The sequence below is a fragment of the Sinocyclocheilus anshuiensis genome, unplaced genomic scaffold (assembly GCF_001515605.1).
Source record: "Sinocyclocheilus anshuiensis isolate Anshui unplaced genomic scaffold, SAMN03320099.WGS_v1.1 scaffold670, whole genome shotgun sequence".
Classification (NCBI taxonomy): domain Eukaryota; kingdom Metazoa; phylum Chordata; class Actinopteri; order Cypriniformes; family Cyprinidae; genus Sinocyclocheilus; species Sinocyclocheilus anshuiensis.
The window spans coordinates 821,838-833,194 of NW_015546062.1; the positions used below are offsets into that span (position 1 = coordinate 821,838).

The 11,357-nt window shown below is 33.1% G+C and overlaps 1 protein-coding gene across 1 annotated transcript; it reads left to right on the forward strand.

The window, feature by feature from the left end:
• The first annotated feature begins 5,471 nt into the window (after positions 1-5,471).
• On the forward strand, positions 5,472-7,809 carry LOC107699454 (urokinase plasminogen activator surface receptor-like). Its single transcript, XM_016500709.1, has 5 exons — positions 5,472-5,520; positions 5,831-5,944; positions 6,022-6,168; positions 6,286-6,396; positions 7,598-7,809. The coding sequence occupies exons 1-5, from the start codon at positions 5,472-5,474 to the stop codon at positions 7,807-7,809; spliced, it is 633 nt and encodes a 210-aa protein (XP_016356195.1).
• Positions 7,810-11,357: the final 3,548 nt, after the last annotated feature.

The window sequence follows — 11,357 nt, forward strand, 5'->3', positions numbered from 1 at the left end:
AAACCCGAAAAGAGGCCGATGAGGAAACGCAATTTCGCTTTTTGGTTCCGATCCTTTGGTTCATAAAATCGCATGGCAGTCAAGCTATATAAAAAGCTATCTGTATTAAATAAATATAATATAATTTTCTAACAATATAATTGTATTATTGTATTAGCTGTATTGTATTTGTTCAATTAGCACCAACATTATATCGTGCATAGATATCCTGTATCTGCTTCAGTTGGTTTCATCGGAAGCTTGTGTAGGCTACACCTTTATTAATGTTAGAATGTCAGTATAATTGCCATTTTTTAATAATGTTGTAAGTAGCCTCTTTTGGCCAGTGATTTGATTACATTAACTTTTACCATGGAGGCCCAAACCTGAATGAATGAATGAATAATTAGTAAATAAATAAATGCATAAATACGTAAATAAATAAATGTAACAATGGGAAAATAAAGGAATTAATTAACTTTATCTGTATTAATTTTCACTTAATGTTTAATCCTTAAATACTATTAAAAAAAAAAAAAATTCTATCTATCTAATTTTAATAATTAAAACTTTTTGACTCATTAATGATTAAAACTTTCATTTTCAAGATTCAATTGCCATCTTTTTTAAAAGTAAAGCTAACATAAAGCATATTGTGAAAGTAGATAGCTTTAGGTAGTCATATGATCACATTGAAAGTCAGTCACTCAAGTATCATTCCAAGACGAATTTGTTTTTAAAAAAGGTCAGCGTCACAGAAAAATGCAAAAATAGGTAAAAACTACACATGTAATGTAAATATGACATTTGCATTGTTATGGAAATGTATAGGTAGCCTATAGGATAGGACTACTAGCCATTTGTGATATATTGTGGCACATTTCATGTATTTAAGAAATACATTTAAAAAATCAAATAAAAACTTTTTTTCTGATACAAGCACAGTGGTGTTTTCTTAGTGAAATTTGTGTTATATTGACACTATTAACATATATATAGCTTCTGTGAAACACAATTACATATTTAAAGAATGTATCATTGTTTTTGTCCATACAGTGAAAGAATATACTGTATATATGTATGTATTACATACATACAGTACTTACAAACCTATACAGTATAATACATACATACAGTACTTACAAACCTATATATTATAATTATATATACAGTATATATACAGTATATATATATATACACATATATATACTAGAATATTTTTAATATTTCAAGTAAAAATGTGAATATGTCTTAATATGTTACAAACAAACATTAATTATCATCAACTCAAGCACTATTATATTTGCACATTAATATTTACCAGGATTATTAAATGTTTATTGTTAGTTGTTAGTTCATGATACTACATTAACTGATGTTAACAAATTGAACCTATAGCTTTTCCAAAACGTTTTACTTTTCCTCCTTGAGCTCAAGTTCAGACAGAGGATATTGCCTTTTGAGGATTCTGCTTAACAAATGTAGTTTCTGGATGAAATCAGGCAGTGCTTAATGTTCCTTTCTACAATGCAAAACAGACCTGTGGAAATGCATGTATAAGAACTCCTGCTGAGGAGCTGCTATCCTTCAGTTAGTCCAGCTATGGCGCTGCACATTACTCTGCTTCTCACCACTGCTTTTTTCTCCAAAGGTACAGTGCAGGCTTATTTTAGTATCTTAGTATATTTTGAATTAGTTTTTATTTTTATATTTCCTGTTTTCATTTTTATTTTTGTTATAGTTTTAGTAATTTTGTTGTGTCTTTTTTGACATTTTTATTTTAAATGGCTAATTATATTATATCATATTATATTATATTATCATTAACTTTTATTTCACATTGTTTTATTTTATTACATCAAGACAAACTAATTGATAATGTGAAATGTGGCCTTGGCAACTAGCCGAGATAAATAATATTTTAATATTTTATTTCAGTAGTTTTAGGTTTGAAGTAAAAAAAAAAATGGTTATGGTTTTAGTTTTTAGCTATCTAAATAGAGTTATTATTTTAAATGTTTATACTATTTGTTTCTAAATGTTAAAATCAGATATAAGATGCAAACTGGTTTCCTGTTTAAGATTGGTGCTTCCTTTGTTAACAAATCATGCTGACACCAAAGTACTGATCAATGCATTATTTACCTTATTTTTCAGCACTGACACTGAGGTGTTATGGATGCATACCAGATTCTGCTGGAGCATGCACACAGAATGTGATAGCCTGTCCATCCCGTTGTGGCTCCATAACCACAACCGTATACGTAGGTAAGAAATAAGATGATCATGAAAAATGTGTAAATCGTGTTAGGGTTTTGTAACTGAAGGGGTTTTTATTTTGGTCTTTGTAGACGGCAAAAAAGTGGAAAGCAGCACTGCAAAGATTTGCGCAGATTCTGTTTCGTGTGTTACTGGGAGCATGAATTCTGGACAAAGCAAAGTGACCCTCAACTCCCAATGCTGTAATAATATAGATTTATGCAATAATGTAAATGCACCAGGTACTTCGATTATAAGATTTCAGTTTGAGGTCTTGACATTTTATAGATATATATTTATAATTTTATTTTATGTCATGTCTACATATAACCTGTACAGATTTGCCACTAAAGCCTCTAAATGGGAAGAAATGTTTCACCTGCAATGCCACTGCAGACTGCAGACGTACAATGGCTTGTGAGGGTGATGAGACTCAGTGTTTTATTACAACAGGTGAACCTTTTATTATTATTATTATTTATAATTAGTGCTGTCAAATGATTAATCGCGATTAATCGCATCCAACATAAAAGTTTTTGTTCATATGTATGTGTACTGTGTATATTTATTATGTATATATAAATACACACACATACAGTATTTATTTTGAAAATGTTTACATGTATATACATTTATATATTTATATTCTTATATTTTATATAAATATATTTAATATATAAACATAACATATTTTTCTTAAATATATACATGCATGTGTTTGTATTTATATATACATAATAAATATACACAGTTTACACACATATATTTTGTAAATTTTATACTTGGGATGCGATTAATCGTGATTAATCATTTGACAGCATTATAATAACCCTTATTTTTATTTAAATCTATACATAGACAGAATGTCAGTAATTAGCCGTTTTTATTTAGGGCTTTAAACATCACACCAGCTCTTCTTTTTTGTCTCTCAGCTGAGGCTGATGGAAAGAAGGTGACCACGAAAGGATGTTCAAGCAAGTTGCTCTGTGGGAACGGAACACTGGCACTGGGATTTCCTGTACAGTCCTATGGCTTTGGTGCTCACATGAAATGTTGTGAGGGGAACCTGTGTAATGGCGCTCAGAGCTTGAGAGTTTATTTCCTGATGCTGGTACCACTTCTCTTTCTATTTGTCTTCTGATATATGCTCTCTTTCAGGTTTTTATTTTTATTTTTTAGTTTCGCTCTTAAAAAACACTTCTCTCTAATTTGTGTTCTGGTATAAAGATTAGGCCTGTTTCTATCGTTTTATCATTTTATTCTAATGCAATGACATCTAGGCCTATACATTTTTTACATTTGGTTTAAGTGTGGGGCCAATGTACATGTTTTTGGAAGTTGGTTGAATGAGCCTCAGGTGATCCACATCAAAATAAAAATAAATAAATAAATAAAATCCATCTCAATGGCCCTTTTCACAGACTGTGAGACACGTTTCCAAAGTTTTTAACATTTTTTAACAGTTTTTAAGATTCTTATTTTAAAAAATCATTGTACATTTATGAGACTATACTTTGTGTTATATCTATTTGAGCAAATGGAAACGCAAAACACTGTAGAAGCGTTGAGCCCGGAATTCATTGAGGAGATGGGGTCCTCTAGTGGTGGTGGAGGGAACTGTAGTAGATGTAGAATACTTATAAAGTTTAAAATGATCTTGTTTCTCATTTGTGTATCTTTATGTATATATCTATGCCATATAACCTGTACAAGTAGTAATTTAACTATCTTCAAGTAAATGGTTTCATAGCACCAACCATTAAAACTGTAGTACTAGAAGTGAAGTAATCATGTTTTTTCGGCGTAGTGATTACCATTTGTATAACCACAGTTTTACCACAAATACCATGCTTAAACTATGGTTAGTGTAGCAAAACCATGGTTAATTTGTGGTTGCCATAGTTTAACTATAGTGACCATGTTTTTTTGGTTTTATTTGTAGTACAACAATTTTTGTAAGGGAGCTGCTATTGGCTTGCTCTACAGTGGTTAACTAGGATAGTCAGCCAACCTATATTTCATGTTTCATGTACATTCTGGTTTTAAATAAGATGTTATAAAATAATTTTTAAATGGGACATATCATTAAAAAATCCTTCAATATTTGAAAAAAAAAAACCATACTGATTTAAAAAGGTTTCGGAAACTAAAAGCGACCATTTCCATAAGAAAATGTGACATTAAAAGGTAAGAAAAAAAAAACTGTGTCCTAACAAACTGTCAAAAATATCAGTAGAGAGTGAAGAAACTTATGGATTTGGTTGACCTACCAACGTTGATCTTTGTTGCCCTAATTATAGTCCTATTACTGTACACTGCTATGATTGTGGCATTATTTGATAAAGAAAGGTTTCAGTGCAGGCCTATAATGAAAAGAATATAAATATATATATATATTTTTTTTTAATAGTTTTGGTTTTAAAAGTCTTATTATTTGAATTAAAATGTTAAAACATAAAATAAAGATGTACAACATTAAACTGACATGAGTTTGTTTGTTTGTTTAAATGAATTATTATTACTACTACAACAGAAGTAACAGAGGTACATATCATTGGAGGACCATCAAAAATGGTCTTGGACAAAGGGGGACTTTGTAATCCAAAATATTTGAGACACAAAAAGTAATCCTTAATTAGACAGAATTGTGTTTGTGATCATTAAAACCTGATTCACTTCCTGCTTTTTGTTTCATAGCAAACTAAATGTAACAATTATACAATAAGAATTTACTTTGTTTACACTACACTATCTATACACCAGCATTTTGTTCCTTGTAATTTATAAAACCTAATTTCTATAGTCTGTGATAGAGATAAGCTGCAGGCCATGTTACTACAGCACACTAACATTAGCTTCAGACAATAAAACTGCTCAGTGCAGGTCGAGCATAAGCTGTTCTCACATCCTGATCATATTCCCTCTTTTTTTCCCCTCCCATTTCTTTCCTGTTTATATCTGCTGCCATATACATTAAAAACATAAAATACGCCATGAAACATTCATTCTCTGTTTCTCATACTGTATATTATCATAACAGTATCCATCAATAAACCAACAATTTTCAAGTTTCCAGTTTCACTATAGGAACTTCAGCTGGAAACATTATGACACGTTGGCAGCACTTTTTTTGAGGGACAGTATCAGTTTCAGCATGTTTCATGTTTCTTCAGAGGCTGAGGGATGTAGTCTCCTGTCCCTCCCTTCTCATCTCAGTCTGAACTCAAATCAAAATGGCACAGCCTCTACTCTTTGTTCTCATCAGTACACTTTTCTATAAAGGTAATTGTTGGAATTTTTCTTTATGCATTTGTTAGTGTTAAGTATGTTTGATTTAATTTTGTAGGGTTTTCTATAGTGCATTGTGTAACTAGGAGAACTGTGTTAAAACCGGGATTTAATCGATTAAAATAACTGAACTGAATCTTTGTAGTATGAAATGCAGCAGACTTATTGCATTTCCTTAGTGTCCTAGATTTACTTTGCATTATATCATATTTTTCAGAATTTATATGCTTTGACAAGACTTTTCTAAAAGGGTTAGGGGTTATTTATTTAAATTTGTTGAGCTTAAAGATTTGTTCAATTTCAGTAAATTCCCTAACCTGCTATCAGTGCATACCTGAGACATCAGTTAAATGCACTGAAACTAAAGTGGAGTGTCTTGTTGGTCAGTGTGGGACTATGAGAACCACATCTTATATGGGTAAGTTTTGGGCAGATTGAATATTTGAACTGAAATAGTCATTTAAAAAATGAGGCTGATGTCAATTTCTGCTGTAGGAAACAACACATTGGCTGACATGACTATGAAGAACTGCTCTGAAACTCATCAATGCGTGACTGCATCTGCAAACTTTGGAATTACAAAAATAGTCATTAACAATCAGTGCTGCAATACTAACCTGTGCAATACCCAGACTGAACCAGGTAAGATTAACACAGGACCAAGAATATTATCATGTGACAATAAAATGTATTTACATCCGACATGACTTCCGCTGGAGTACAGCATATTTTGTAACTTTAACTATGCATATTTCAAAGAATCACCCAAGATGATCCCAAATGGAATGCACTGCTACACCTGCAGTGGAGAAGATTGTGCAACAACTTTACCTTGTGTAGATGAGGAAGATCATTGTATCGAGGTAACAGGTAAGATAAGACAAAAATCGTCACAGAGTAAACAGAGCTCTAACATTTAACATTATTAATTAGATTTGTATTTTTATATTACATATATCCTAAATATATGCTGTACAAAGTAGGCCGGTTTACCCCAAGACATTAAAGCAGCACTATGTAACTTTTGGCGCTCTAGCGGTTAATAAACAGAACTGCACAAATCCCGCGGAAGAACATTCCAACCGGAGCTACTTCTCTAAGTTTATGTCTATGGCGATTCACGCAGGTATGTGTTACTCCGCAACCGACCCAACCAGGCTACAATAGTCCAAATATAAGTACTTATTATAAGTGTACCGTAGTGATTCGGAATAAGACAAAAACGCGGTTTGGAAGATTAATTCATGATGTACTCGCTCATTATATACATTTAGCACATTTTGAACAAAGAAAAAGTTACATAGTGCTGCTTTAAGCAGCACAACTGTTTTCAAGTGTGAAACAAATGTTTCTTATGTTTCTTGAGCACCAAATTAACAGTGATTTCTGAAGAATCATGTGAAACTGAAGTCTGCTTGAAAATGTAACTTAAAATAAAATAAAAAAATTAAATACATTTCGCCACCTTAGTATTATAAGGTTCTATCTGCATTCTGAGCAGTTTTGAGATAATGAGCTTCAAAGTTTTTGCGTTCCTTAGACTTCTGTAGATAGAACCCTTTTTGTTTTCTAAAAACAAAAGGCCCAAAATTTACACAGCTTACAAAAGAAACATCACATAATGTAAATAAGTTGCCACAGAATAAGAAAATGTGAATAACTCCATTTTGACAAAAATGTCAGATAGAACCTTATAATTCCAAGGCGACGATTTGTAATAATATTTCACAATTTTATAGTTTTTACTGTATTTTTGATCAAATAAATGCTGCCCTGATGAGCATAAGAGAAGTTACGTAATCTTAACTGCCCCACACTTTTGAATGGTGTACATTCAACTGCATTAAACAACTTTGGTTAGTTTTAAAAATGTTATTTGTTAAATATGAGATATAATATGAGTCTAAGGGTATTTCTGACATCAACATGTCACCGGAGTCAAGTGCTCAGCACTGCAGGCAATGAAACTGTGTCATTTTTCAAAGTCTCACTGCCCCAAATGAGATTCTTTTGTGTCAATGTTGTTTGAAAGGTTTTGTAAAAATTTTTCCCACTTCATCATTTTCAACAGTCTTTAGTGATGGACAGATGATGACGATGAAAGGATGTGTGACCAGAAGTTTTTGTATGGGTGACTTGTCCACCAAGATCGGTCAGTCCAGCATAGCGGCGGAACAGAGCTGCTGTAAAGGTCATCTGTGTAACAGCGCTCAAACAGCCACTCCGAGCTGCTTTTTTCAGCTGGGGATTCTGATGTACGCCATACTACAGATGTCATTTTGAGCTTTCAATTCTCATGATTCTCTGAGGTTTCAATTTTACAAAAACATTAAAAATAACAAATAAAATCCAGCCAACATTCTTGCATGTTGGTTATATCGATTAAATGATCATCTAAATATATATATTGTTAATGCCTGATTCTAGGATGTGAGTATTGGTGACATTAGAGTGCTTGTCAAGATGTTAATTTTGTATATACTGAAATTTTAATTTAGCCATTGTTGACTCTCTTTTCAAATATTCAACAAAAACAGATATAATGGCCAGTAACTGTGACTTACTCTTCTGATCTTTTTTTTTTAAACTAACATATCTTTGGTCTGAACAACCTATTCCTGAAAGACTGGTGTGTAACAGTGTACAGATGTTTACTGATTCAAGAGGGTGTAGATTTAGGTTTCTACATGGAATGTAGTTTCGATACACTAATATTTTGTTGCACAAATCCTTATGCCTTGGGCCTTTGAATTGTTGTGGACAAAGGAGATGAAATCTAATGATCTCAAAGCAGCTCTTTGTGTTACACTTCTTTTTAGGACTTTTGCAGACAGTAATATATATATACAGTGTTCGAATTGAGGGGGGGGCTGGGGGGGTCCCGGACCTCCCAAAAATATGCTGGGGGGGGTCCCCTGGTTTTTCAATAAAACTTTAATACTTAAAATGAAGTTTCGATTGCTTGATTCAATTTTGACCTGCTTATGTTACATCATATTTAATTTTTACGCGTTTTTACAGCGTTGCTCATTATAACCAATCACACATGATTCTGTTGAGCTTAGGAATGCAGTAGCCAATCAGAGGCGTTCAGATTAGTCATCGCTGAAACCCCAGAGTTTTGTTCAGACTGAAACTCGCGAAATCCCTCATCATAAGCAACAAAGTGCAGATGTACGTAAGATGTAAGTTAGAGATTCATTTATCATACCGTGTATGCACAGCTTCATTGATTATAAGAGGAATTATGAGTGCTTATTAAACACTAGCTAGACTGAATGCTCATTTAGAGTGTGTTCTTTCACTGCTTGATTCAGTATAATTCAAGATATGGGGGCAGAAAATGTATATATTTATATAATTTCATTTAGTTGATCAATATCACACGAAGAGTGACATTTTTTTTTCGCAAAAATCACAAATGTGATATTGATTTTATACAACAGTTCAATGAACAAGAAGTTAATATTAAGAGACGTACATTTTAGACACCATATTGCCTATTTTTTGCTCTATTTCGCCAACAAAAATGGTTCCAAACAAAGCCACAGCACTGTTTTGCGTCTCTGAAAAACATGACAGTGTTTCTGTTCCTGAATGAATCAACCATTTAAAATAAGTTATGTTAAGTTTAAATACAACATTTTAATGTAGAAATATTAAATGATTGCAAAAATGAAATAATGAGCTACTTTTTAAAATATGAAACTACAACTGCCGGTGGCAGCAAGTGACTGTCTTAATGAGTGAGTTGAATCCTTAAATCAACCGATTTGTTTAAAATGCTAATTCATTTAACTTAGCAAACGACTGTACTTATAGCCTGTTTGAACCATTTACTGGTCCGTGTAATGCTGAGAAACAAAACACTGTGTTGCTCGGAGACGCATTGATGGGGCAAAACAGAATTTTGTGTCTGAAAGTTACTCAGTAACTTGTTGTTTATTGTATATTTGCCATCGTGCAGATATTCGGAAAAACAGGACTCTAGTTTGTGTGATAGGCTAACTCCTATATCGTAGGCATTCACTCATTAAATGCAGGGTTCGTTCAACCAATACATTTCAATGACTTTTAAGGCAATTTATGACCTAATGCTCCATTATTTTACACAAATGTTCAGATTTATCATATCATATGCTAAGGAAAATTCAGGTACAGAAATGGAATAAACTGTAAATTAAAAACAGTAAATTCACTGTAAATTAAACAACAGATTAATTCTTAAACTTAAAGTTACAAAAGTTATTCAGTCAAGAGCAGTGAGTGATTTTGTCTTTTGTTGTTCACATTAATTAACAATAACCAATAGGCCTAATTAATTAACATAGTTAACATTAACATTTGGTATGAAAGTGACAGTAGCTTTTATACCTGCTGTCTGTCAGTCTGTGTTAAAGAACAAAAGAAAAAAAAAATCACTCTGCTCAAATCTGCTCTTGACTAAACAACTTTTTCATATTTAATATGGATTAATATATAAATATAATATATAATTTGTGTCCTTGTGCTATTGCTAGTAACTTATTTTTATTCCTGACCATTTAATTGTCTTTATGTAACATTATTTATTAAAATACAAGGTTACTTGAGTCAGAAACAATGAAAACATGTGCGCGGCGCTTTGGATGTGACTGTGAGCGCCCAGAAAACTAGTTTGGAGCGCGCGAGTACCGACTGCTTTAAAAAGACTTCAAAAGACGTGCAAATAATGAACTTTTGTGATGATGCAACACTGACCCGATTAGCCAAGTGACCGTTCTGTCAGCTGAGCGAAAGTCTTGTATGGCAGCCTGCAGCAGCTCTCTTTGTGCAGACGAGATGCGCTGATGTGAGGCAATTTTGAGAGAGTGAGAGCGAGAAGACGCGGTACAGCTGAACCACACACGCTGTTTTTTGACTTAATATGATATTCTGTGTGAATTTTTTTAACTCATCTAACCTACATTGTATATTAAATAAATGTTTGCGGGAATTGTCCAAACCTGCGAAAATTAGTAAAACCAAAACGCGCAATTCCGCACCGAGATTCAGGACGTGATTAAACATATGTTATATTATATAGAGATTTGTAAAATAAATTTCCACGACTTTTCCCAAGCTTTCTGGGTTTTTCATGACCGTACGAACCCTGTAAATGGCTATTTTTTATTTTTTTAAATCGTTTTGATACACTTCTGCTCCACTTTGTGTGGAGGTAGTGAGACGGGACAAAGTCCCTGTAAGATATTAGGGTATTCTATAGTCTTTGGACGGGAAAGAGCGCTCAAAACTCTTCAGATTAATTTAGTGGAACATTAACATAATATAGAATCATCCTCTGTAAAGAAGTGAGGCGTGAACATGTGAGAATTTATCATTAATTCTATAGTCTTTGGACGGGAGAGATCGCTCAAAACTCTTCAGATTAATTTAGTGGAACATTAACATCATATAGAATCATCCTCTGTAAAGAAGTGAGGCGTGAACATGTGAGAATTTATCATTATCTTTGTAAATGTGCGCTCTTTTGGGCTAAAGGCTTAATGGAACCGTTTAAAGTAGCCATGTGATCACAAATTAATCGGCGATTCGGCGCAGCGCAGACGTGATTTAATACGCGTGTCCTTTTTCTATGTGAAAAAAAATCATAAATTCCAGTTTATGCTGTTTGATTATGGCTTTGAATGTCGTAGTTGGAAGCTGGAAGCTGTAGCCCCGGCTGTCCCGTGTGCTAATAATTTCTGACTGGCACATAACTGAACAAATGTAAACGGGTTAAGGCGGGGCCCCCTACAAAGCGGGGCCCCTGGGCTGCAGCCCAGGCAAGCCCAATGGTAAGTCCGGCCATG

What these genes read in the sequence shown, in the direction of transcription:
- LOC107699454 (XM_016500709.1), top strand. Translation starts at nt 5,472, where the DNA reads ATGGCACAGCCTCTACTCTTTGTTCTCATCAGTACACTTTTCTATAAA. An exon ending in GAGAACCACATCTTATATGG is followed by an intron (nt 5,945 to 6,021) that starts GTAAGTTTTGGG and finishes TTTCTGCTGTAG; the next exon opens with GAAACAACACATTGGCTGAC. An exon ending in CAATACCCAGACTGAACCAG is followed by an intron (nt 6,169 to 6,285) that starts GTAAGATTAACA and finishes CATATTTCAAAG; the next exon opens with AATCACCCAAGATGATCCCA.